The sequence below is a fragment of the Ammospiza caudacuta genome, chromosome 38, assembly GCF_027887145.1.
Source record: "Ammospiza caudacuta isolate bAmmCau1 chromosome 38, bAmmCau1.pri, whole genome shotgun sequence".
NCBI lineage: Eukaryota > Metazoa > Chordata > Aves > Passeriformes > Passerellidae > Ammospiza > Ammospiza caudacuta.
The window spans coordinates 741,964-769,272 of NC_080630.1; the positions used below are offsets into that span (position 1 = coordinate 741,964).

At 57.4% G+C, this 27,309-nt stretch overlaps 3 protein-coding genes across 3 annotated transcripts; 2 read left to right on the plus strand and 1 right to left on the minus strand.

Annotated features, from left to right (window-relative positions):
• Positions 1 to 115: 115 nt before the first annotated feature.
• XRCC1 (X-ray repair cross complementing 1) lies at positions 116 to 11,611 on the plus strand. The gene is made up of 15 exons (XM_058823112.1): positions 116 to 119; positions 227 to 315; positions 428 to 520; positions 1,105 to 1,203; positions 1,726 to 1,905; positions 2,326 to 2,400; positions 4,033 to 4,132; positions 4,217 to 4,293; positions 5,381 to 5,916; positions 7,117 to 7,233; positions 8,692 to 8,883; positions 9,945 to 10,042; positions 10,223 to 10,313; positions 11,234 to 11,309; positions 11,396 to 11,611. The coding sequence occupies exons 1-15, from the start codon at positions 116 to 118 to the stop codon at positions 11,513 to 11,515; spliced, it is 1,947 nt and encodes a 648-aa protein (XP_058679095.1). The 3' UTR covers positions 11,516 to 11,611.
• Positions 11,612 to 17,841: 6,230 nt separating this feature from the next.
• On the minus strand, positions 17,842 to 19,532 carry LOC131570733 (basic proline-rich protein-like). Its single transcript, XM_058823113.1, has 4 exons — positions 19,510 to 19,532; positions 18,744 to 18,934; positions 18,556 to 18,663; positions 17,842 to 18,449 (listed from the first exon to the last, which is right to left on the minus strand). The coding sequence occupies exons 1-4, from the start codon at positions 19,530 to 19,532 to the stop codon at positions 17,842 to 17,844; spliced, it is 930 nt and encodes a 309-aa protein (XP_058679096.1).
• A 314-nt stretch (positions 19,533 to 19,846) lies between these two features.
• LOC131570734 (collagen alpha-1(I) chain-like) lies at positions 19,847 to 26,969 on the plus strand. Its single transcript, XM_058823114.1, has 3 exons — positions 19,847 to 19,954; positions 24,099 to 25,233; positions 25,336 to 26,969. The coding sequence occupies exons 1-3, from the start codon at positions 19,847 to 19,849 to the stop codon at positions 26,967 to 26,969; spliced, it is 2,877 nt and encodes a 958-aa protein (XP_058679097.1).
• The last annotated feature ends 340 nt before the right edge of the window (positions 26,970 to 27,309 follow it).

Consider the following 27,309-nt stretch of genomic DNA (forward strand, 5'->3'; position numbering starts at 1 on the left):
ATCGTCGTTCCGCCCCTTTCCCCTCACGGCTTCCCGCGCTTGGAAAAGAGCGGGAAACGCCCTCACGTGACCATAGAGGCGAGGAGGACTAGCCGGGTAGAGTGGCTCCGCGCGCATGCGCAGAAACTCCGGGATAACTGCGGGGAAACCATAGAGTTGGGGGGGTGTTGGACAGAGCGTCTCCTCCATGAGGGAGCTGTGAGGCAGCTTCCGGTGGAGCTCTGAGGGGGCTTCCGGTGGCGCCGTGAGGGGAGGGAGGCGGCGATGGCGGAGATTCCGTTCACGCGGGTGGTGTCGGTGACCAGCGCGGATCCGGTGGGTTCTGAGGGGTTCGGTGGGAGCGGGAGGAGGTCCCGGTACCGGGAGGAGTTTCCGGTCCCGGTTCCGCGGGTTTGGGGTCGTTGTTGAGGCTCCGGTGCGTCCGCAGCGTCACCCGGCGGAGAATCTGCTGAGGCCCGACGATGGCGGGAAATGGAGGGGAGCGACGGCGGGGGAGAAACAGCTGAGTGTGGTGCTGGAGGTGGGACTGGGATAAACTGGGAGGGACTGGGATAAACTGGGAGGGACTGGGAAAGGGTTAAGGGGGGATTTGGGGTTACTGGTTTATACTGGGAGGGATTGGGATAGACTGGGAGGGGATTGAGGGGCACTGGGATAAACTGGGAGGGACTGGGAAAGGGTTAGAGGGGGATTTGGGGTTACTGGTTTATACTGGGAGGGGATTGAGGGGCAATGGGAGGGACTGGGATAAACTGGGAGGGACTGGGAAAGGGTTAGAGGAGGATTTGGGGCTACTGGTTTATACTGGGAGAGACTGGCAAAGGATTGAGTGGGACTGGCATGGACTGGGATAAACTGGGAGGGACTGGGAAAGGGTTAAAGGGGGATTTGGGGTTACTGGTTTATACTGGGAGGGATTGGGATGGACTGGGATAGACTGGGAGGGGATTGAGGGGTACTGGGATAAACTGGGAGGGACTGGGAAAGGGTTAGAGGGGGGATTTGGGGTTACTGGTTTATACTGGGAAGGACTGCGATGGCCCTGGGAGTTACTGGGATGGCACTGGGGGTTTACTGGTTTGAACTGGTCCTTACTGGTCCCAGCTGGGCGACACCAGGCCCATCCACTCGCTGCACATCGGCAACGACGGCGCCGCCTTCGTGGAGGTGCTGCTGGGCTGCTCTGCCGGGGGAGAGTTCCAGGTGAGACCTGGGGGCACCTGGGCACACCTGGGGGGTGGGAAAATGGGGGAAAGTGCTGAAAATCTGGGGAAAATCGGTGAAAATTTGGAGAAAATTTGGGGGGAAACGGTGAAAATTAGGGAATTTGGGGACACCTGAGCCTCACCTGGGGGTCACCTGTATCTCACCTGTCCCATCTCACCTGTCCATATCTCACCTGTCCATATCTCACCTGTCCCATCTCACCTGTCCATGTCTCACCTGTCCCATCTCACCTGTCCATATCTCACCTGTCCATGTCTCACCTGTCCATGTCTCACCTGTCCATATCTCACCTGTCCATGTCTCACCTGTCCCATCTCACCTGTCCATGTCTCACCTGTCCCATCTCACCTGTCCATGTCTCACCTGTCCATATCTCACCTGTCCCATCTCACCTGTCCATGTCTCACCTGTCCTTATCTCACCTGTCCATATCTCACCTGTCCGTGTCTCACCTGCCCATATCTCACCCTTATCTCACCTGTCTCTCACCTGTCCCAGGTGCTCCTCCCCAGCTCGGCTCTGATGTCACCCAGTGAGAGCCGGGCGGGGGCGGGGCCAGGCCGTGTGCGGCTCTTTGGGCCCCAGTCATTGGTCAAACGCCCGGCCACGCCCACCGCGGCCACGCCCACGGCCAGGTACGACCGGCTGCAGGTGGTGCTGAGCCAGCCCTACTGCCAGGTGAGCACACCTGGGGGAGGGGACACACCTGGGGGAGGGGACACACCTGGGGGAGGGGACACACCCGGGAGGGGTCAGGGGTCACCTGGAGCTCACCTGGGTGGGGTCAGAGCTCACCTGGAGAGGTCAAGACTCACCTGGGTGGGGTCAAAATTGACCTGAGGGGGTTCAGAGCTCACCTGGGAGGGTCAGAGCTCACCTGGAGGGGTCAGAGCACACCTGAGGGGGGTCAGAACACACCTGGGAGGGTCAAGACTCACCTGGAGCTCACCTGAGGGGGCCAGGACTCACCTGGGGGAGGTCAGGACTCACCTGAGGGGGTTCAGAGCACACCTGGAGCTCACCTGAGGGGGCCAGGACTCACCTGGGGGCGGGGTCAGGTCTCACCTGTCCGGTCTCACCTGTGGGCCCCGCCCCCAGAGCCGCCCGTATGGCCTGGCGTTCATCAGAGCCTTCGCTGCCCCCGAGGAGGGAGAGGAACCGCCCCCGGCGCCGGTGAGTGACCAGGGAGTGACCACTGACCAATCACTGACCAATCACTGACCAATCACTGACCAATCACTCACCACTGAGTGACCACTGACCAATCACTGACCACCGAGTGACCACTGACCAATCACTGACGTCCGAGTGACCACTGACCAATCACTGACCACTGAGTGACCACTGACCAATCACTGACCTCCGAGTGACCACTGACCAATCACTGACCTCCGAGTGACCACTGACCAATCACTGACCTCTGAGTGACCACTGACCAATCACTGACCACTGACTGCCCCCGAGGAGGGAGAGGAACCGCCCCCGGCGCCGGTGAGTGACCAATGAGTGACCACTGAGTGACCACTGACCAGAGACTGACCACTGACCATACTGACCAATCACTGACCACTGAGTGACCACTGACCAATCACTGACCACTGACCCCTGAGTGACCAGTGAGTGACCGCTGAGTGACCACTGACCAATGACTGACCAATGAGTGACCACTGACCATACTGACCATTCACTGACCACTGACTCCTGAGTGACTGCTGAGTGACCACTGACCCGAGTGACCACTCTGACCAGTGACCAGTGAGTGACCGCTGAGTGACCACTGACCAATGAGTGACCAGTGAGTAATCTGACCAATGGGTGACCACTGACTGACCAGTGAGCAGTAACTGACCAGCGAATGACCACTGACCACTGAGTGACCAATGACCAATGAGAGACCCTGAGCAACCAGTGACCAGTAAGTGACCAACAAATGATCACTGACCAATGAGTGACCAATAAGTGAACAATGGCTGCTGAGTGACCACTGACCAATGAGTGACCACTGTGTGAGTGACCAATGAGTGACCACTGACCCCTGAGTGACCAATGGGTGATATATGAGTGACCACTGACCAATGAGTGACCACTGTGTGAGTGACCAATGGGTGACCAATGAGTGACCACTGTGTGAGTGACCAATGAGTGACCACTGAGTGACCACTGTGTGAGTGATCCTTGAGTGACCACTGAGCCCTGAGTGACCAATGGGTGACCAATGAGTGACCACTGACCAATGAGTGACCACTGTGTTAGTGACCACTGAGTGACCACTGTGTGAGTGACCAATGGGTGACCAATGAGTGACCACTGACCACTGAGTGACCACTATGTGAGTGACCAATGAGTGACCACTGTGTGAGTGACCAATGGGTGACCAATGAGTGACCACTGACCACTGAGTGACCACTATGTGAGTGACCAATGAGTGACCACTGTGTGAGTGACCAATGGGTGACCAATGAGTGACCACTGACCACTGAGTGACCACTATGTGAGTGACCAATGAGTGACCACTGATCCCTGAGTGACCAATGGGTGACCAATGAGTGACCACTGTGTGAGTGGCCAATGAGTGACCACTGTGTGAGTGATCCTTTAGTGACCACTGACCCCTGAGTGACCAATGAGTGACCACTGACCACTCACCCTCCTGACCCCTGAGTGACCAATGGGTGACCAATGAGTGACCACTGACCAATGAGTGACCAATGAGTGACCACTGGCCAATCGCTCACCCTCCTGACCCCTGAGTGACCACTGACCAATGAGTGACCTTTGAGTGACCCCTGTGACCTTTGACCCCAGGTCCGCCGCCTGGGGGCGTTCACGCTGCGCGAGGAGGGGGAGGGGAGCCCCCGCCGCCCCCCCGGGGCGCTGTTCTACCGACGCCCCTCCCCCGCCGCAGGTGAGGCCACGCCCCCTTCAGCCCCTCCCCCAGCCCAGCGAAGCCCCTCCCCATCCCAAATTAAGCCCCTCCCCCCCATCACAGGCCCCGCCCAGCCCCCCCCCGGGCCCAGCTACGCCGCGGCCGCTCTGGGGGAGACGGAGAGGGACGGCAGCGGACAGGTAAGGGAGCCCCGGTACACCTGGGACACCCCAAAATGCACCTGGGGTCACCCCAAAATCACCGCAAAATACACCTGGGGGACCCTGAAAACACCTGGGACACCCCAAAATCACCCCAAAATACACCTGGGGAACCCCAAATACACCTGGGGACACCCCAAAATACACCTGGGGAGCCCTGAAAACACCTGGGGGACCCCAAATGCACCTGGGCACACCTGGGACACCCCAAAATGCACCTGGGGAACCCCAAATACACCTGGGGAGCCCCGAAAACACCTGGGGAACCCCAAAATACACCTGGGAACCCCAGGTACACCTGGGACACCCCAAATGCACCTGGGACAACCCAAAATGCACCTGGGGGAGCCCAAATACACCTGGGGACACCCCAAATACACCTGGGCACACCTGGGGAACCCCAAAATGCACCTGGGGGAGCCCGAATACACCTGGGGACACCCCAAAATCACCCCAAAATACACCTGGGGAGCCCTGAAAACACCTGGGGGACCCCAAATACACCTGGGACACCCCAAATACACCTGGGGACACCCCAAATACACCTGGGCACACCTGGGGAACCCCAAAATGCACCCGGGGGAGCCCAAATACACCTGGGGACACCCCAAAATCACCCTAAAATACATCTGGGGGACCCCGAAAACACCTGGGGAACCCCAAAATGCACCTGGGAACCCCCAAATCCCACCTGGGACCCTCCAAACCTCCCCAAAATCCAACCTGGGGACCCCAAATCCCACCTGGGACCCTCCAAACCTCCCCAAAATCCCACCTAGGGACCCCAGATCCCACCTGGGACCCCCCGAAATCCATCTGGGACCCCCCAAATTTCACCTGTGGAGCCCCCAAAATTCCACCTTGGGACCCCCAAACTCCATCTGAGACCCCCAAACCTCCCCAAAATCTCTACTGGGACCCCCAAATTTCACCCGGGACCCTCCAAACCTCCCCAGATCCCACCTGGGGACCCCCAAATCTCACCTGGGGACCCCCAAATCACACCTGAACCCCCCCAAAATTCCCTTTCTGACCCCCTCCTCTCCTTTTTTTTCTCTCCCCACAGCCCCCCAAGCGCCGCCTCCCCTCCCCCACCGCCACGGCCAACGGGACCCCCCAAAAAAAGCCCAAAATACCCCAAAAATCCCCCCAAAAAAACCCTCAAAAAAATTCGGAAACCCCCCCAAAGAATTCAGGAACCTCCCAAAAAAATTCAGGGACTTACCAGAAAAATTCGGGACACCCCCAAAAAAATTTGGACAAACCCCAGAAAAATTCAGGGACGCTCCAAAAGTACTTGGAAAACCCCCCAAAAAATTCAGGAAACGAGCAAAAGAATATGGAAAGCGCCCAAAAATATCCAGGAAATTCTCAAAAAAGTTCAGAAAACCCCCCAAAAAATTCGGGAACGCCCCCAAAAAATTCGGGAGCCCCCCAGAAAGATTCGGGGGTCCCAAATGTGGGTGGGGGTCCCATTTTGGGGGGGGTGGTGCTGGCGCTGAGCGGCTTCCAGAACCCTCTGCGGGGTCACCTGAGGGCGGCGGCCACGGCCATGGGGGCGGAGTATCGGCCGGACTGGACACCTGAGTGCACACACCTGGTGTAGGTGACCATCTAGGGCGTGGCCACGCCCACTTTGGGGTGGCCACGCCCTTTTTTGCTATGTTATTTCCATATATGGCGTGGCCACACCCACTTTGGAGTGGTTATTTCCATATATGGCGGAGTAATGGCCGGACTGGACACCTGAGTGCACACACCTGGTGTAGGTGACCATCTAGGGCGTGGCCACGCCCACTTTGGGGTGGCCACGCCCTTTTTTGCTATGTTATTTCCATATATGGTGTGGCCACGCCCACTTTGGGGTGGTTATTTCCATATATGGCAGAGTGATGGCCGGACTGGACACCTGAGTGCACACACCTGGTGTAGGTGACCATTTAGGGCGTGGCCACGCCCACTTTGGGGGTGGCCACGCCCACTTTTGGGATGTTATTTCCATATATGGTGTGGCCCAGCCCGTTTTCAAACTGTTATTTCCATTTGTGTGGCCACGCCCATTTTTGGGGAGAGCCACGCCCATTTTTGGGGTGGCCACGCCCACTTTTGGATTGTAATTTCCATTCTCGGTATGGCCACGCCCTTTTTTTTTTTTTTTTTTTTTTTTTTTTTTGGAAGACCACACCCATTTCAAGATGGCCACGCCCCATTTTCGGTGGGTTGTGTGAATTTTAGGCGTGGCCACGCCCATTTCGAGGTAACCACGCCCATTTTTGGGCAGTTATGTCCATTTATGGTGTGGCTCCACCCCTTTTTATGCAGCTACGCCCATTTATGGTGTGGCCACGCCCATTATTGGACTTCTATATCCTTTTTTGCGTGACCACGCCCATTTTTAAAGACCACGCCCATCTTTAGCTTGTTTTTTCCAATTTTTTTGACCCCGCACCCAGTTTTTTGTGGCCACGCCCCTTTTTAAGGCAGCCACGCCCATTTTGGGGCAGTTATATCCATTTATGGTGTGGCTACACCCCTTTTTTATGCAGCCACGCCCATTTATGGACGGTTTTGCCCATTTATGGTGTGGCCACGCCCATTTTTGGACTTCTATATCTTTTTTGCGTGACCACGCCCATTTATGGTGTGGCCACGTCAAATTTTATGAAACCACACCCACTTTTAAAGACCACGCCCATCTTTAGCCCGTTTTTTCCAGATTTTTTGACCCTCCACACCCAATTTTTTGGTGGCCACGCCCCTTTTTAAAGCAGCCACGCCCATTTTTTGGTTTACCTGTCCCAGGTGTGCCTTCCCCCGGACCCCGAAGGCGGCGCGGGCGCGGCAGCAGGGCGGGGTCGTGGTGGGCGCCAGGTGGATCTGGGAGTGCCAGAAACGGGGCCGGAGGCTGAGCTGCGGGCCGTGAGTGAAAATTTGGGGGGAGAAAGGGAAAATTTGGGTGAAAAATGGGCGAAAATTGGGTAAAAATTGTGTGAAAATTTGGGTAAAAAATGGGGATTTTTGGGTGAAAAATTGGGTAGAAAATGGGTGAAAGTTGGGGGGAAAATTGGGTAAAAATTGTGTGAAAATTTGGGTGAAAAATGGGGATTTTTGGGTGGAAAATTGGGTAGAAAATGGGTGAAAATTGGGTAAAAATTGGGTGAAAATTTGGGTAAAAAATGGGGATTTTTGGGTGGAAATTTGGGTGAAAAATGGGCGAAAATTGGGTTAAAATTGGGGGAAAATTTGGGTAAAAAATGGGGATTTTTGGGTGGAAAATTGAGTAGAAAATGGGTGAAAATTGGGTAAAAATTGTGTGAAAATTTGGGTAAAAAATGGGGATTTTTGGGGGGAAAATTGGGTGGAAAATGGGTGAAAGTTGGGGGGAAAATTGGGTAAAAATTGTGTGAAAATTTGGGTGAAAAATGGGGATTTTTGGGTGGAAAATTGGGTAGAAAATGGGTGAAAATTGGGTAAAAATTGGGTGAAAATTTGGGTAAAAAATGGGGATTTTTGGGTGGAAATTTGGGTGAAAAATGGGCGAAAATTGGGTTAAAATTGGGGGAAAATTTGGGTAAAAAATGGGGATTTTTGGGTGGAAAATTGAGTAGAAAATGGGTGAAAATTGGGTAAAAATTGTGTGAAAATTTGGGTAAAAAATGGGGATTTTTGGGTGGAAAATTGAGTAGAAAATGGGTGAAAATTGGGTAAAAATTGGGTGAAAATTTGGGTTAAAATTGGGGATTTTTGGGTGGAAAATTGGGTAGAAAATGGGTGAAAATTGGGGGGAAAATTGGGTAAAAATTGGGTGAAAATTTGGGTAAAAAATGGGGATTTTTTGGTGAAAAATTGGGTGGAAATTTGGCTGAAAATTTGGGTGAAAATTGTGTGAGAATTTGGGTGAAAATTGGGTGAAAAATGGGGATTTTTGGGTTGAAAATTGGGTAAAATTTGGGAGAAGAATTGGGTGAGAACTGGATGAAAATCGGGTGAAGTTTGGGTGGTAATTGGGAGAATTTTGGGTGAAAATTGGGTAAAATTTGGGAGATACTTGGGTGAAATTCGGGTAAAAAATTGGGTGAAATTTGGGATGAAAAATAGAAATTTTGGGTAAAAATGGAGATTTAGGGTGAAAAACGAGGATTTTGGGGTGAAAATTTGGGATTTTGGGGGGTTTTGGGGTTTGGGCAAACGTGGGAAGGGAAAAAAGCCAAAAACCCCCCAAAATTTGGTGAAATTTGGGTGAAAAATGAGAATTTCGGAGCCTTTTAACCACACCTGGATAAGCCACGCCCCCTTTGGCTACACCCCCACGTGGGCGGGGCTTAAATGAAGCCACACCCACAAATGGGTGTGGTTAAACATTGGCTCCACCCCCAGGTACCTCCTGGATGGCTCCGCCTCCTCCGGCAGTGAAGGGGAGGAGCCTGATGAGGCCCCGCCCCCTCCTCGCCCCTCCCCCAAAGGTAAAAAGGGGGCGGGGCCTCCTCAGATGGACAAACCTGAGACCCCGCCCCCTGCGGCGCCGGCCACGCCCCCTGAGTCAGGTGACAGCGAGGACCAATCAGAGGAGTGAGTTTGGAATAAAGGGGTGGGGTCAAACAGGGGTGGGCGTGGTCAGAGATTAAGTGGGAGTGGTCACATGTAGAGTGGGTGTGGCCACAGCTTAAATTGGAGTGCAAATATATAATATTTATATAAATATATATAAATATATATAGATATATATTTATATTTTATGTATAATATAGATATATATTTATATAAAAGTATATATATAAATATATTATATTTATATAAATATATATAAGTTAATGATGTATAGTTTATAATTTATTAAATATTGCTATTTATAACAAATTTTCCCATAGTGTTTCTCTTCTTTATATGTATAATTTGATATATAATAAAATTATACTCTATATAAATATATACTTTTATATTTTTATATATTTTTTGTGTTTTACATATATTATATATATTTTTAAATATTTACAGAGTTGTAAATTAAAAACTCACTAGTTTATATAAATTATTCATTACAGTTTACAATTTTAACTTACATTTAATTATGAAGTATGATAATTATTATATATTGAATATTGTTATAATATGTATTATAAATTAATGGCAAGTATTAAATACTTTCAATAAGTATTAATAAATATTAAATATTTAATGAGTATTACTATAATTATTACATTAAATATTGCCCTGCAGTGGGCGTGGCCGCCCATTAATGGGCGTGGCCACCCTCACCTGTCCATCCCAATACATTCAATGGGCGTGGCCACACTTCAAGTGGGCGTCTCCCAACCCGATGTGGGCGTGGCCACACATTAAGTGGGCGTGGCCACCCTGACCTATCCATCCGAATGCAATCAATGGGCGTGGCCACGCTCTAAGTGGGCGTGGTCCCACCTTAAATGGGCACGTCCTAATGAGGTGGGTGTGTCCATCATCGGCTGGGAGTGGTCAGGGCTCAAGGGGGCGTGTCCTACATCAAGTGGGCGTGTCGTACATAAAGTAGGCGTGTCCTACATCAAGTGGGCGTGTCCTACATGAAGTGGGCGTGTCCTACATCGAGTGGGCGTGTCCTACATCAAGTGGGCGTGTCCTTTTCCCCCTTTCAGCACCGATCCCTTTGGCGGCTCCACCGAGGAGAACAGCGAGGATGAGGAGGATGAGGAGGAGGAAGAGGGGGAGGGGCTGCCCATCCCCCCCCTGCCCGGTGCGTGCCCCGCCCCCACCCCCTAAGCCCCTCCCACTCCCCTTTAGCCCCTCCCCCACGCTCCGACCCGGCCGCCTTTTCCTGATCCATCCAAACGGTTTTGGCTCCTCCCCCCCTTTTTTTTAGCCCCGCCTCCCGGCCTCTGACCACGCCCCCTTCTGTCCCGCCCCTCCCCCGCAGATTTTTTTGAGGACAAAAGGTTCTTTTTGCATGGAGAGTTCCCCGCGGGGGAGGGGCGGCGGCTGCGGCGGCTCGTGGTGGCGTTCGGGGGGTGAGTGGGGCTGGGATAAACTGGGATATACTGGGATAAACTGGGAATGGACTGGGAGGGACTGGGATGGACTGGGATAAACTGGGAATGGACTGGGAGGGACTGGGATGGACTGGGATAAACTGGGAATGGACTGGGAGGGACTGGGATATACTGGGAGGGACTGGAATGGACTGGGATATACTGGGAGGGACTGGGATGGAACTGGGATAAACTGGGATAAACTGGGAGGGACTGGGATGGACTGGGAGAGACTGGGATGGACTGGGAGGGACTGGGATGGACTGGGATAAACTGGGAGGGACTGGGATGGAACTGGGAAGGGACTGGGATGGACTGGGAGGGACTGGGATATACTGGGAGGGACTGGGATAAACTGGAAGGGACTGGAATGGACTGGGATAAACTGGGAGGGACTGGGATGGAACTGGGAATGAACTGGGAGGGACTGGAATGGACTGGGAGGGACTGGGATAAACTGGGAGGGACTGGGATGGAACTGGGATGGGACTGGGATGGAACTGGGAGGGACTGGGATGGACTGGGAGGGACTGGGATAAACTGGGAGGGACTGGGATGGACTGGGAGGGACTGGGAAAGGGTTAAAGGGGGGCTGGGGTCACTGGTTTGTACTGGGAGGGACTGGGAGGGGATTTAGAGGGGACTGGGATGGACTGGGTTATACTGGGATGGGATTTGGGGTTACTGGTTTATACTGGGATGGAACTGGGAGCTAAAACTGGTCCATACTGGTTTGTACTGGTCCATACTGGTCCATACTGGTTTTTACTGGTCCATACTGGATTTTACTGGTCCATACTGGTTTATACTGGTCTATACTGGTCCATACCGGTCCATACTGGTTTATACTGGTCCGTACTGGTCCATACTGGTTTGTACTGGTTTTTACTGGTGCGCAGCTCCCTCGCCCCCTACATGGACGACTCCGTGACCCACGTGGTGACGTCACAGGACTGGGACCCCGCCTTCGAGGAGGTGTGGCCTGATTAGAATAGGGGGCGGGGCTTAGCTGGGTGTGGTCACGCAGCCTTTTAACCCCAGGCTCCGCCCCCTCCCCTCAGGCGCTGGAGCTCCGCCCCTCGCTGCTGTTCGTGCGTCCCCATTGGCTGCTGCTCTGCGGGGAGCGGCAACGGCCAATCCCGGCCCAGCCCTACCTGGTGACGTCATCGGCGCGGGAGTGATGATGTCATCGGTGTGGACACGCCCCCCTCCTCCTTCTAAGCCACGCCCCCTTTTTTTGTTGAGGTGTAATAAAGCAGATTTGGGTAGAAATGAATGAATTAATTAAGGCATTAATTAATGAGGTAATTAATGTGGCGGGGGAAGTGGGCGGGGCTTGTAGAATGTGGGCGGGGCTTTCTTAAAGGGGCAGCGAGTCATTAATAAGTTTATTTTAAAATTTAGAAAAAATATTTCAGTATTAAAATATAAGTATATAAAGTATAAATGTAGACAAATGAAAATATAAAAATATAAAATTGAAAAATATAAATGTAAACTATAAATATAAATTATGAAAAGAGTAATGATATAAAGATATAAAATAGAGAATATAAATATTGGAAGCGTAAAATATAAAAAGGATGGAATATGAATATAAAAAGTATAAAATGTACAAAAATATATAAAATATAGAAATAAAAAATTGAAAAGATGAAAGTGTGGAATTTAAAATCATAAACTAATATATAAATTTTCTAGTATAGAAAAATAAAATACAAAATACGAAAGAAAATATAAAAAGTCGAAAATAGGAAACTATAAATATAAAAATATGAAGTACTAAAACAAAATTTAAACATTAAAAAGTAAAATATAAAAATATTAGATATATATAATTAAAAGTGCAAGAGCGTAAAATTACAAAAGTAAAAATATGAAATATAAAAATCTGAAATACGAATATGAAAAATACTAAATACAAAGACACAAAAATAAAAAAACTGTGACTTCAATATGTAAAATTTCATATTGAAATATTAAAATGTGGGTTTTAATTTAAGTTCCTTTTTAAATATAATAAAAATTCATTTAAATATCTATGAATATAGCAAATGCAATTATATAAAAATAATATCTTTATTAGAAATTAGAAAACTGGGAGGGACTGGGAAGGGTTAAAGGGGGATTTGGGGTTACTGGTTTATACTGGGAGGGAACTGGGGGTCCCTGGGTCATACTGGGAGCACTGGTTTTTACCAGTTTATCCCTGTTTTACCAGGTTTTTATTGATTTTTACCGGTTTTTATGGGTTTTTAATTGATTTTTAGTAGTTTTTATTGATTTTCACCCGTTTTTACTGGTTTATACTGGGAGGGAACTGGGGGTCCCTGGGTCATACTGGGAGCACTGGTTTTTACCAGTTTATCCCTGTTTTACCTGGTTTTTACTGTTTTTTACCGGGTTTTTATGGGTTTTTAATTGATTTTTACCAGTTTTTATTGATTTTTACCCGTTTTTACTGGTTTATACTGGTTTATACTGGGAGGGAACTGGGGGTCCCTGGGTCATACTGGGAGCACTGGTTTTTACCAGTTTATCCCTGTTTTACCTGGTTTTTATTGATTTTTACCGGTTTTTATGGGTTTTTATTGATTTTTAGCAGTTTTGATTGATTTTTACTGGTTTGTACTGGTTTATACTGGGAGGGAACTGGGGGTCCCTGGGCCATACTGGGAGCACTGGTTTTTACCAGTTTATCCCTGTTTTACCTGGTTTTTATTGATTTTTACCGGTTTTTATGGGTTTTTAAATGATTTTTAGCAGTTTTGATTGATTTTTACTGGTTTGTACTGGTTTATACTGGGACGCTCCTGCTCTCCCACCCCGCGCCGCCAGGGGGCGCCAAACCCGCTCTAAGCCCCGCCCCCTGCCCTACTTAACCCCGCCCCCCTTTTCCTATTGGCCGCCACTGACATCACACACATCAAACCACGCCCCCTCGCCCAGCGAACTGCGCATGCCCAAACCACGCAGACCGGAACCGGAAGTGACTCCGGTGTTCGCCGCACCGGAAGGCGGAAGTGGCTGCCGAGAGTGAGTGAGGGGCGAGGGGGGATTTGGGGGTCCCGGGGGGAATTTGGGGGGTCCCGGGGAGTTTTGGGGGTCCCGAGGGTGTTCTAGGGGGGAGTTTGGGAAATTTGGGGGGATTTGGGCGGGTTTGGGGGTCCCGGGGGGGTTTCCGGGGTTTTTAGGGGGTTTTGGGGGGAATTTGGGGGTCCCGGGCGATTTTTTGGGGTCTCAGGGTTCCCCTCTAACCCCCCCTTTTCCCTTTCCCCTCCTCCAGCCAATGGCGCAGCCTCTGGAGTTGGCCCCGCCTCCTCCGGTTTTGGCCCCGCCCCCTCCGGGAAGCCCCTCCCCCCTCATTGAGGAAGAGGGGGAGGGGGAGGGGGGGGAGGGGCCGGGACCCCCCCGGGAGCGGAGGAGCGGCCTGTGAGTGGGGGAGGGGCGGGGGGAGGGGCTCCCTAAAAATTCCCCAAGAATTCCCCAAAAAAATTCCCCCCAAAAAAATTTCCCAAAAATTCACCCTCAAAATTCCCAAAAAAAATTTCCCCAGGAATTCCCCCCAAAAAAATTTCCCAAAAATTCCGACAAAAATTCCCCAAAAAATTGCCCAAAAATTCCCCAAAAATTCCGCCAAAAATTCCCCAAAAAATTTCCCAAAAATTCCCAAAAAAATTGCGCAAAAATTCCCCAAAATTTCCCCCAAAAATTCCCCAAAAAATTCCCCAAAAAATTTCCCAAAAATTCTGGCAAAAATTTCCCAAAAATTCCCCAAAAATTCCCCAAAAATTCCGCCAAAAATTCCCCAAAAATTTCCCAAAAATTCCCAAAAAAATTGCGCAAAAATTCCCCAAAAATTCCCCCAAAAATTCCCCCAAAAATTCCCCAAAAAATTTCCCAAAAATTCTGGCAAAAATTCTGGCAAAAATTTCCCAAAAATTCCCCAAAAATTCCCCCAAAAATTCCCCAAAAATTCCCCAAAAATTCCGCCAAAAATTCCCCAAAAAATTTCCCAAAAATTCCCCAAAAAATTGCGCAAAAATTCCCCAAAAATTCCCCAAAAATTCCCCAAAAATTTTCCCAAAAAATCTGGCAAAAATTCTGGCAAAAATTTCCCAAAAATTCCGCCAAAAATTCCGCCAAAAATTCCCCCAAAAATTTCCCAAAAATTCCCCCAAAAATTTCCTAAAAATTCCGCCAAAAATTCCCCACAAAGTTTCCCAAATGTCCCCAAATGTCCCCAAGGGCCGCGAGGGGGTCCTGGGGTGTCCCCAGAAATTCCCCAAATGCCCCCAAGGGTCTCTGTGCCACCCCCTGGGTGTCCCCAAATGTCCCCGGGAGGCTCCTCAAGGTCCCCAAATGTCCCCGTAAGTGTCCCTGGGTGTCCCAGTGCCACCCCCAGGGTGTCCCCATGGGTGTCCCTGTGGTGTCCCCATGGGTGTCCCCAATGTCCCCTCAGAGCGGTTGGGTGTCCCTGTGCCACCCCCTGAGTGTCCCCAATGTCCCCGTGGTGTCCCCATGGGTGTCACCCCTGTCCCCGTGTCCCCATGGGTGTCCCCAATGTCCCCTCAGAGCGGTTGGGTGTCCCTGCCTGTGTCCCGGTGCCACCCCCAGGGTGTCCCCAATGTCCCTGTGGTGTCCCCATGGGTGTCACCTCTGTCCCTGTGTCCCTGTGGGTGTCCCTGTGGTGGCCCTGTGGTGTCCCCATGGGTGTCCCCGTGTCCCCAATGTCCCTGTGGGTGTCACCCCTGTCCCCGTGTCCCCATGGGTGTCCCTCAGGTGTCCCTTTGGGTGTCCCTGTGTCCCCAATGTCCCTGTGGTGTCCCCATGGGTGTCACCCCTGTCCCCTCAGAGCGGTTGGGTGTCCCAGTGCCACCCCCTGAGTGTCCCCAATGTCCCCGTGGTGTCCCTTTGGGTGTCACCCCTGTTCCTGTGTCCCCATGGGTGTCACCTCTGTCCCCATGTCCCTGTGGTGTCCCCGTGTCCCCATGGGTGTCCCTGTGGTGTCCCCATGGGTGTCACCTCTGTCCCTGTGTCCCTATGGGTGTCCCTGTGGTGTCCCTGTGGTGTCCCTTTGGGTGTCCCTGTGTCCCCAATGTCCCTGTGGTGTCCCTGTGGGTGTCACCTCTGTCCCTCAGGTGTCCCCATGGGTGTCCCCAACGTCCCCATGGGTGTCACCCCTGTCCCCGTGTCCCTGTGGTGTCCCCGTGTCCCCATGGGTGTCCCTGTGGTGTCCCCATGGGTGTCCCTCAGGTGTCCCCATGGGTGTCACCTCTGTCCCCGTGTCCCCATGGGTGTCCCTCAGGTGTCCCTTTGGGTGTCCCTGTGTCCCCAATGTCCCTGTGGTGTCCCCATGGGTGTCACCCCTGTCCCCGTGTCCCTGTGGTGTCCCTGTGTCCCCATGGGTGTCCCTGTGGTGTCCCCATGGGTGTCCCTGTGTCCCCAATGTCCCTGTGGTGTCCCTGTGGTGTCCCTGTGTCCCCATGGGTGTCACCCCTGTCCGCTGTGTCCCCATGGGTGTCCCTGTGGTGTCCCCATGGGTGTCCCCAATGTCCCCTGTGTCCCTATGGGTGTCCCTCAGGTGTCCCTTTGGGTGTCCCTGTGTCCCCAATGTCCCTGTGGTGTCCCCAATGTCCCTGTGGTGTCCCCATGGGTGTCCCCAATGTCCCCATGGTGCCCCTCAGGTGTCCCTTTGGGTGTCCGTGGCCGTGTCCCAAGGGTGCCACCCGTGTGCCCCAGAGGTGTCACCCCCTGTCCCCCGTTTCCCCTGTGTCTGTCCGTCCGTCCGTCCCTGCGTCCGTCCCGGTGTCCGTCCGTCCGTCTGTCCTGAGCTGTCCGTCCGTCTGTCCCTGCGGGTGTGCGTCCGTCCCCGTGTCCGTCTGTCCCCATGTCCGTCCCCATGTCCGTCCGTCCGTCCCCGTGTCCGTCTGTCCCCATGTCCGTCTGTCCCCATGTCTGTCCGTCCGTCTGTCCTGACCCGTGTCCGTCCGTCCGTCCCTGTGTCCATCCCGGTGTCCGTCCTTCTGTCCCCGTGGGTGACCGTCTGTCCCCACGTCTGTCCGTCCGTCCTGGTGTCTGTCTGTCTGTCCCTGTGGGTGTCCGTCCGTCCGTCCGTCCCGATGTCCGTCTGTCCCCATGCGTGTCCATCTGTCCCCATGTCTGTCCGTCTGTCCCCGTGTCCGTCCGTCTGTCCCCATGTCTGTCTGTCCCCATGGGTGTCTGTCCGTCCCCATGGATGTCCGTCGGTCCGTCTGTCCTGCCCCGTGCCCGTCCGTCCGTCCGTCCGTCCGTGCCGATGTCCCCGCAGGCTCTCGCCGCTCCCGGCGCCGTTCCCGGTGCGTGATCGCCCTCCCCGACGCCGCCCCCGGGGGTCGCTCTCGGCCTGCTCCGCCCGCGGCCACGCCCACCGGGGGGCGGAGCGCGGGGAGGCCGCGCCCACGAGGAAGGCCACGCCCCTCTGGGAGTTGCCCCGGCACTACGTCCGGCACGCCCGCGGGCAGCTGCGAGGGGCGGGGCCTGGGGAGGGGGGGCGGGGCTCGGCGCGGAAGGAACCGAGCGGAAGAAGCGCGTTGTGATTGGCTGTGAGAGCGTGACGTCGCTGTTGGGGGTGTGGCTCCGCCCGCTCTGCTGGGGTGTGACGTCGGCGGCGGGAAGGGGGCGGAGCTTTGGCGGCGCGATGTCACGCTGACGACGTCACGCTAGCGAATTAATGCCGTTGATGTCACCCCGATGACGTCGCCCAGTAAAGTCACCGCGGTTACGTCACGATGACGTCACACTGCTTCCGTTACCTAGATGACGTCACACTGATGACATCGCCGCTATTACGTCATCCCCTACGACGCTGCCCTGATGACGTCACCCCGTTAACGTCAGCCCAGATGACGTCAAAAATGATGACGTCACACCAATGCCATAATCCCAACGACATCACACCTATGACGTCACTTACGTTGCCGTCACCGTGATTATGTCACCCCTATGACGTCATACCCATATGGCGCTGCCCTTGTGACGTCACCGCGATGACGTCACCCCGTTAACATCGGCCCAGGTGACATCACGACGACGACATCACACAAACGCCATTTTCCCCAATGACGTCACACCGATCGCGTCGTTTGATCAACGCCACCCTGATGACGTCACCGCGACGACGTCACGACATCACCCAATAACCCACCCGCGTTATCGATGACATCACCCCGCCAACACCGCCCCGATGACCTCACCCTGTGACATCAGACCCCCCCCCCCCACAAATTAAAAAAAAAAAAAACAAACAACCAGGCCACGCCCTCCATCCATGACATCACTTCCTGTTGCCGACATCTCCTTCTCCTCCTCCTCCTCCCCCTTAGGCCGCAGCGGGAAAGGAGTGGGCGTGTCCCACCCAAAGTGGGCGCGTCCGTCCCACAGTGGGCGCGTCCCACCCAAAGTGGGCGCGTCCGTCCCACAGTGGGCGCGTCCGCGTGGGCGTGTCCGCGGCGGGGTGGGCGTGTCCTCAGAGCTCGCCGCGGGCGTGCAGCATGTAGTGCTCGTGCAGCTCGGCCACGAGCCCGAAGGCGCCGGCGCACTCGGTGCAGCGGAAGGGGGCGGGGCTCGGCTCCCGGGGGGGCGGGGGCGGGGCGGGGCGGCGCGGGGGGGGCGGCGGGGAGGGCGCGGCCGAGGGGGAGGGGCGGCGGCGGCGGCGGCCGTGGTGGCAGCGGTGGGCGCCGAGCGCGCCGGGGGCGACGAACCCCAGCCCGCACTCGGCGCATATGTAATGGAATTTAAACGGGGAGGGGGCGGGGCTCCGCGGGCGGGCCGGGGGCGGGGCCGGCGGCGGCGGGGGGGCGTGGCCGGGCGGGGGGAGGGGCCGCTTCCGGCCCACGTGGTAGCTGCGGTGAACCTTGAGCGCGCGGGAGGTGCCGAAGCCGCGCCCGCACTCGGGGCAGCGGTGCCAGTCCCCGCCCGCCGGCGGCGGGGCCGCGCCCCCCTCTCTGTTTGCGGCCCCGCCCCCTGCGGCGGGCGTGGCCACGGCGGCGCCGGAAGGTTCCGGGGAGGCTCCGCCCCCACAGGGCGGCTCCGGGAACGGCCGAGGCTCCGCCCCCAATGGGCGGGGCCGGGAACCTGCGGGGGAGGGGTTAATAAAAGGAGGGGGAGGGGTCAGTGACAGGTGGGAGGGGTCAATGAAGAGTTGGGGAGGGGTCGCTGAGGAATGGGGGCGGGGCCTGACCTGCGCAGCCGTTGGCGGGGGGGGAGGGGGCGGCGCTGTCCCCCGATGACGTCACCGACGTGGCCTCCTCTGATTCGCCGTCGTCGTCCTCGGGCGGGGCCGGCGGCGCTGGGGGGGGGGGGAGGGGCGGTCTCAGTGAGTGCCCCGCCCCGACCTCGGCCCCGCCCCCCAGCCCCGCCCCCGCTCACCTCCGGCCGCTTCTTCGTCCTCATCCTCCTCTTCCTCCTCTTCCTCCTCCTCCTCCTCCTCCTCCTCCTCCTCAAAGGCTCCGTCCTCGCTCCCCGGGCCCCGCCCGGCCGCCATCATGGCCACGCCCTGCACGGCGTGGGACACGCCCACATTCACCCAGGCCACGCCCACCCTGCCCCAGCTGCTGTTGCTTGGTCACAAGCTCCTCCCGCCAGCTCACAAGCCACGCCCACAACGTGCAGGACTTCTCCTGACATCTCATAAGCCCCGCCCAGAGCCCCCCAAGCCCCTCCCATCTCTCCGGCCCTGCTTTGCATCCCCAAGCCCCTCCCACCACCAACAAGCCCCTCCCCCAACCCTCAGACCACTCCCCCAAACCCAAGCCCCTCCTCCAACCCTTTGGCCCCTCCCACTTTCCAAGGCTCCTTTCCCCTTTGCTAAGCCCCGCCCACACCCCCTCAAGCCCCTCCCACATCCCCTCAAGCACCTCCCTGACCCCACAAGCCCCTCCCCCATTCCTCTGGCCCCTCCCACTTTCCAGGGCTCCTTTCCCCTTTCCTAAACCCCGCCCACACCCCCTCAAGCCCCTCCCACCACCCCCAAACCCCTCCCCCAACCCTTTGACCCCTCTCACCCTCCAAGGCCCCATTTTCCCAACCCTAAGCCCCGCCCACGGCTTCGCAAAGCCCCGCCCACAACCCTTTAAGCCCCTCCCACCTCCCCAAAGCCCCTCCCCTTGCCCGCTGGCCACGCCCCCGCTCCCACAACGCCCCGCGCGCCGCCGCCATTGCAGCGGGGGGGGGAGGGGCGGCGTTCCCGCGCTTTCCCCTCCCCCCCCCATCTCCGCCCCTCCCCCACCCTTCGCCCCTCCCCCCCCCCTTCCCCTCCCACCCCCCCCCCCGCCCCTCCCCCCCCCGCGCCGCCCGCACCGCTCGGAGCCGCTCCCGGAGCCGCCGCCGCCGCCGCCCGCGCCGCGCATGCGCGGGGGGGGGCGGGGCCCTGCTCGGAACCACGCCCCCCTTCCCCCTTATATAGCGGCCAGGCCACGCCCACCGCGAGCGCGCCGAACGGGTTGGGGGGGGGGGGGGGAGGCGGACACGTGATGGGGACACGTGACCGGGACGGGGCAGTACACGTGACCGGGAGCGGCGTGGGGGGGACACGTGACCGGGAGGAAGCAAAGCTCCGCCCCCGGGAGCGAAAGCGAGGCGTGGGAACGGAGCGGGAGTGGGGGGAGGGGCGGGGACGCAAACATGGGGGGGGAGGGGAGGGGGGGGAACCCCAAATTTGGGGGGGGGGGGGTTGGGGGGCTGAGAACCCCAAATGGGGGGCGGGGACAGAGGGGAACCCCAAATGTGTGGGGCGGAAATGGGAGGGACCTCAAATCTGTGGGGCAGGAAATTGGGGTGACCCCAAATCTGTGGGGTGGGACAGAGGGGTGACCCCAAATCAATGGGGCAGGAAATTGGGGTGACCCCAAATCAGTGGGGCAGGAAATTGGGGTGACCCCAAATCTGTGGGGCAGGAAATGGGGGTGACCCCGAATCTGTGGGGTGGGACAGAGGGGTGACCTCAAATATGGGGTAGGAAATGGGGGTGACCCCAAATCTGTGGGGCGGGAATTTGGGTTGAACCCCGAATCTGTGGGGCAGGAAATTGGGGTGACCCCAAATCAATGGGGTGGGACATGGGGGTGACCCCAAATCTATGGGGCGGGATATTGGGGTGAACCCCAAATCTGTGAGGTGGGACATGGGGGTGACCCCGAATCCGTGGGGCAGGAAATGGGGGTGACCCCAAACCAATGGGGGTGACCCCAAATCCATGGGGCAGGAAATTGGGGTGACCCCAAATCTGTGGGGCAGGAAATTGGGGTGACCCCGAATCCGTGGGGCAGGAAATGGGGGTGACCCCCAAATCCGTGGGGGTGACCCCAAATCCGTGGGGCAGGAAATTGGGGTGAACCCCAAATCTGTGGGGTGGGACAGAGGAGTGACCCCAAATCTATGGGGCAGGAAATGGGGGTGACCCCAAATCCATGGGGTGGGACATGGGGGTGACCCCAAATCTATGGGGTGGAAAATTGGAGTGAACCCCAAATCTGTGGGGTGGGACAGAGGGGTGACCCCAAATCCGTGGGGCAGGAAATGGGGGTGACCCCAAATCTGTGGGGTGGGACAGAGGGGTGACCCCAAATCCATGGGGCAGGAAATTGGGGTGACCCCAAATCCATGGGGGTGACCCCAAATCCGTGGGGCAGGAAATTGGGATGAACCCCAAACCAATGGGGGTGAACCCCAAATCCGTGGGGCAGGAAATTGGGGTGACCCCAAATCCGTGGGGCAGGAAATGGGGGTGGGGGGGTGGTTGGGTGGGGGAGGGGCCGCCCCACATCCCGGCCCCGCCCGGGGTCACTGGGGCAGCGGTGGGGGCGGGGCCGCCGCCCCCGCCCGTTAATTACTCCCCTCAATTAATTAATTACCTCTCATTTCGGGGGCACCCCCTAATTGAGGATGGGGGGGGGGGCGGGGCCGCCCCACATTCCACAGCGCGCCCCTCCCCCACCCCACCCCCAATGTGTGGGGCGGGATCGGGGGGTGGGGGAGGGGCAGGGGTTAAAGGGACCCCCCCCGACCCCCGGCGGGGCCGAGGCAGCGATGGAGAGGAGGAGGAGGATGGGGAGGAGGAGGAGGATGGGGATGAAGGTCACGGTGCTGCTGCTGCTGCTGGGTGAGATTTGGGGCAATTTGGGGATTTTTGGGGGGCGCTGTGGGGCATTTATGGGGGTTCTATGGGGGTTCTATGGGGCATTTATGGGGGATTTATGGGGCGCTGTGGGGCATTTATGGGGGATTTTGGGGCGCTGTGGGGCCCTATGGGGGATTTATGGGGCGCTGTGGGGCATTTATGGGGAATTTTGGGGTTCTATGGGGCCATATAGGGGATTTATGGGGCGCTGTGGGGACCTATGGGGGATTTATGGGGCGCTATGTGGCCCTATAGGGGATTTATGGGGCCCTATAGGGCGTTTATGGGGCGCTGTTGGGGTTCTGTAGGGGATTTATGGGGCGCTGTGGGGCATTTATGGGGGATTTTGGGGCTCTGTGGGGCCCTATAGGGGATTTATGGGGCGCTATGGGGCATTTATGGGGGATTTTGGGGCGCTATGGGGGTTCTAAAGGGGATTTATGGGGCGCTGTGGGGCATTTATGGGGGATTTTGGGGCGCTGTGGGGCCCTAGAGGGGATTTATGGGGGATTTATGGGGGATTTATGGGGGATTTGGGGGCGCTGTGGGGCCCTATAGGGGATTTATGGGGCGCTATGGGGGTTCTACAGGGGATTTATGGGGCGCTATGGGGCACTTATGGGGGATTTGAGGGGGATTTGGGGGGGTCTATGGGGCGGTCTTGGGGAGTTTTGGGGTTCTGTGGGGGAATTCGGGGTTCTAGAGGGGGTTTTTGGGGTGCTGTGGGGTGCGGGATTGGGGTTATGGGGTGCCACGGGGGATTTTTGGGGTTCCGTGGGGTTCTGTGGGGGATTTTTGGGGCGCTGTGGGGTGCAGAGAGGGGGATTTGGGGGGGTCTGTGGGGCGATATTGGGGAGTTTTGGGGTTCTGCGGGGCATTTTTGGGGTTCTATGGGGGAATTTGGGGTTCTAGAGGGGTTTTTGGGGCGCTGTGGGGTGGGGATGGGGGTTCTGGGGGTCTATGGGGCGATCTTGGGGAGTTTTGGGGGGTTTTGAGGGGTTTATGGGGCGCTGTGGGGCCCTATAGGGGATTAATGGGGGAATTTGGGGTGCTGTGGGGGATCTATGGGGGCAATTTGGGGTTCTATGGGGGATTTATGGGGCGCTATGGGGCATTTATAGGGGATTTATGAGGCGCTGTGGGGCCCTACAGGGGATTTATGGGGCGCTGTGGGGGATTTTTGGGGTTCTGTGGGGGAATTCGGGGTTCTATGGGGGTTTTTGGGGTGCTGTGGGGTTCTGTGGGGCGCACAGTTGGGGATTTGGGGTTTCCATGGGGGGTTTGGGGGGATTTTTGGGGTGCCACGGGGGATTTATGGGGTGCTGTGGGCATTCTATGGGGTTCTATGGGGGAATTTGGGGTTCTAGAGGGGTTTTTGGGGCGCTGTGGGGTGGGGAGGGGGGTTCTGGGGGTCTATGGGGCGATCTTGGGGAGTTTTGGGGGATTTGGGGGTTCCATGGGGGGTTTGGGGGGATTTTTGGGGTGCCATGGGGGGAATTTCGGGTTCTATGGGGGAAATTTGGGGTTCTAGAGGGGATTTTTGGGGTTCCGTGGGGTTCTGTGGGGGATTTTTTGGGGCGCTGTGGGGTGCAGAGAGGGGGATTTGGGGGGGTCTGTGGGGCGATTTTGGGGAGTTTTGGGGGAAATTTGGGGTTCTATGGGGCTCTATGGGGGGGAAATTCGGGGTTCTAGAGGGGGTTTTTGGGGTGCTGTGGGGTGCGGGATTGGGGTTATGGGGTGCCACGGGCGGTTTTTGGGGTTCCGTGGGGTTCTGTGGGGGATTTGGGGGGGTCTGTGGGGCGATTTTGGGGAGTTTTGGGGTTCTGCGGGGCATTTTTGGGGTGCTGTGGGGTTCTCTGGGGGATTTTTGGGGCGCTGTGGGGTGCAGAGAGGGGGATTTGGGGGGGTCTGTGGGGCGATTTTGGGGAGTTTTGGGGGGTTTTTGGGGGATTTTTGGGGTGCTGTGGGGTTCTGTGGGGCGCACAGTTGGGCATTTGGGGGGTCTGTGGGGCGATTTTGGGGGATTTTTGGGGATTTTGGGGGGTTTGGGGGATATTTGGGGCGATTTTGGGGTCTTTTTGGGGATTTTGGGAATTTTGGTGTCTCTTTGGGATTTTTCTTTTGTGTTTTTGGGGTTTATTTTGGTGATTTTGGGGTCTCTTTGGGATTTTTGGGGTTGTTTTTTGTATTTTCGGGGTCTTCAGGGGTCCCTTTTTGGGGTTTTGGGGATTTTGGGATTTTTGGGGTCTCTTTGGGATTGTTGGTGTTTTTGGGGTCTCTTTGGGGTTTTGGGGTTTATTTTGGGGTCTCTCTGGGATTTTTTGGGGGTTTTTTTTTTGTATTTCCGGGGTCTCCGGGGGTCCCTTTTCGGGACACGCCCCCTGACCCCTCCCCTCCCCCCCCCCCCAGCTCTCTGCGCCCCTCCCCCCTCCGGGGCCGCCCCCGCCCCTCCCCCATCCCCGCCCCCCCCCACCCGGCTCTGCGCCCCTCCCCCACCGCCCCCTCCCCCACCCACGACGGCGCCGGACTGCGAGGAGACCCCGGTGGGGACAACCCTGGGGACACCCCTGGGGACACCCCTGGGGACACCCTCGGGGACCCCCAAGTGCTCCGGGGACACCGGCGGGGACGCGGCCGTGGAGGGCACAGGAGATCCCAGCGCCGCCAGCGGCCCCGGCGACGCTTTGGGACACCTCAGCGAAGCCCCCGGAGATGCCACCACCGCGGTGGCGCCGGTGCCAGCGTCCCCAGGAGGTGACAGAGCGCTGGTGGGCACCCACGGGGACGTCGGTATGGAGGTGACGGGTGACCCAGGTGTCACCAATGGCACCGGGGACGCTTTGGGACACCCCAACAAAGCCCCTGGAGATGCCACCACCGTGGTCCCACCTGCCCCAGTGACCCCAGGAGGTGACAAAGCGCTGGTGGGAACCCACGGGGACGTCGGTATGGAGGTGACGGGTGACCCAGGTGCCACCGGTGGCCCCGGGGACGCTTTGGGACACCTCAACAAAGCCCCTGGAGATGCCACCACCGCTGTCCCACCTGCCCCAGTGACCCCAGGAGGTGACAAAGTGCTGGTGGGCACCCAGAGTGATGTCACCATGGAAGGGACAGGAGATCCAGGTGTCACCGGTGGCCCCGGGGACGCTTTGGGACACCTCAATGAAAGCCCCGGAGATGCCACCACCGTGGTGGCGCCGGTGACAGCGACAGCAGGAGGGGACAAAGAACCGATGTCACCCCATGGGGATGTGGCTGTGGAGGTGACAGCCCAGCCCGGTGTCACCGGTGGCCCTGGGGACGTCGTGGGGCACCTCAATGAAAGCCCCGGAGATGCCACCACCGTGGTCACGTTGGTCACCACATCCCCAGGAGGTGACAAAGTCCTGGCGGGCGCCAGCGGTGACGTCGGTATGGAGGTGACGGGTGACCCAGGTGCCACCGGTGGCCCTGGGGACATGGTGGGACACCTCAGTGAAGCCCCCGGAGATGCCACCACCGCGGTCCCACCTGCCCCAGTGACCCCAGGAGGTGACAAAGCGCTGGTGGGCGCCCATGGGGACGCGGCCACGGAGGGGACGGAGGAGACACGTGTCCTCTGTGGCCCTGGGGACAGCGTGGGACGCGTTACCGAAGCCCCCGGAGATGCCACCACGGTGGTGGCACCTGTGACCACATCCCCAGGAGGTGACAAGGTCCTGGTGGCCACCCAGAGTGATGTCACCATGGAGGGGACAGGTGACCCAGGTGTCACCGGTGGCCCTGGGGACACTTTGGGACACCTCAACGAAGCCCCCGGAGATGCCACCACCACGGTGACCTCTGTGCCAGCGTCCCCAGGAAGTGACAAGATGCTGGTGGCCACCCAGAGTGACGTGGCCATGGAAGGGACAGAAGATCCAGGTGTCACCGGTGGCCCTGGGGACATCGAGGGACACCTCAATGAAACCCCCGGAGATGCCACCACGGTGGTGGCACCTGTCCCCACACGCCCAGGAAGTGACAAGCTGCTGGTGGCCACCGAGGGCGGTGTCGCCATGGAGGGGACGGCCCAGCCTGACGTCACCGGTGGCCCCGGGGACATCGTGGGACACCTCAATGAAACCCCTGGAGATGCCACCACCACGGTGACCTCTGTGCCAGCGTCCCCAGGAAGTGACAAAGCCCTGGTGGCCACCCAGAGTGATGTCGCAATGGAAGGGACAGAAGATCCAGGTGTCACCGGTGGCCCTGGGGACACTTTGGGACACCTCAATGAAAGCCCCGGAGATGCCACCACGGTGGTGGCACCTGTGACAGCGTCCCCAGGAGGTGACAAAGTCCTGGTGGGAACCCATGGTGACATCGGTATGGAGGTGACGGGTGACCCAGGTGTCACCAATGGCACCAGGGACGCTTTGGGACACCTCAATGAAACCCCCGGAGATGCCACCACCGCGGTCACGTTGGTCACCACATCCCCAGGAGGTGACAAAGTCCTGGTGGCCACCCAGAGTGACGTCAGTGTGGAAGGGACAGAAGATCCAGGTGTCACCGGTGGCCCTGGGGACACTTTGGGACACCTCAATGAAACCCCTGGAGATGCCACCACGGTGGTGGCACCTGTCACCACACCCCCAGGAAGTGACAAGGTCCTGGTGGCCAACGGAGGGGACGCGGCCACGGAGGGGACGGAGGAGACACGCGTCCTCTGTGGCCCTGGGGACACTTTGGGACGCGTCCCTGATGTCCCCGGAGATGCCACCACCGCGGTCCCACCCGTCCCGGTGACCCCAGGAGGTGACAAGGTGCTGGCGGCCACCAGTGGTGATGTCACCATGGAAGGGACAGAAGATCCAGGTGTCACCGGTGGCCCTGGGGACATCGAGGGACACCTCAACGAAGCCCCCGGAGATGCCACCACGGTGGTGCCACCTGTGACAACGACACCAGGAGGTGACAAGGTCCTGGCGGGCGCCAGCGGTGACGCGGCCGTGGAGGGGACAGAAGATCCGGGTGCCACCGGTGGCACCGGGGACGCTTCGGGACACCTCAGCGAAGCCCCCGGAGATGCCACCACCGCGGTCCCACCTGTGGCCACGCCCCCAGGAAGTAACAACCCGCCGATGCCCCGCCCCGATGACGTCACCATGGGCGCGGCAGCCCCGCCCAACGTCCCCAACTGCTCCTGGGACTCTTTGGGGCGTGTCCCCGATGTGCCCAAGGACCAATCGGCTGCCGCCACCACCCCGCCCGCCCCGATGACGTCACCGCCGCCGAGCTCCGCCCCCTCCGGGGGCGACGCCGTCATGGTGGCGCCGGGCGGTGACGTCATGGCCCCGCCCCCCTGCCGAGGCCCCGCCCCCCACGCCGCTTTCCCAGTCACGGCCGCCCCGCCCCCCGGCCTGGCAAGCTCCGCCCCCTTTCCCTCCTGGCCACGCCCCCTCCTCGCGCCCCTCCTCCTGGTGCTGCCCCTCCCCCTCCTGCTGCCCTGAGCGCCCCGCCCCCACCCTATTTATTGGCCCCGCCCCCTGCTCATTTAAATACTCATTGAAACCTTCATTTAAATACCCGTTTGAATAAAGCGGCTCTGATTGGTCCGTTCCGAGCGGCGTTCCTTGGGGGGGGCGGGGCGCGGTTGGCCCCTCCCCCGCCTTTCCCATTGCCCCTCCCCCACTCCTCATTTCCCCATTTCCTGCCCCAAAAAAAAAAAAAAAAAGAGGAAATTCGGGGTGGGGGGGGGGGGGAGGGGAGGGGCGGGGACGGAACACAAAGGGGGCGTGGCTTTGTTGAAGCCCCGCCCACCCCCCTCGGTTATAAAAAGGCGCCAAAATC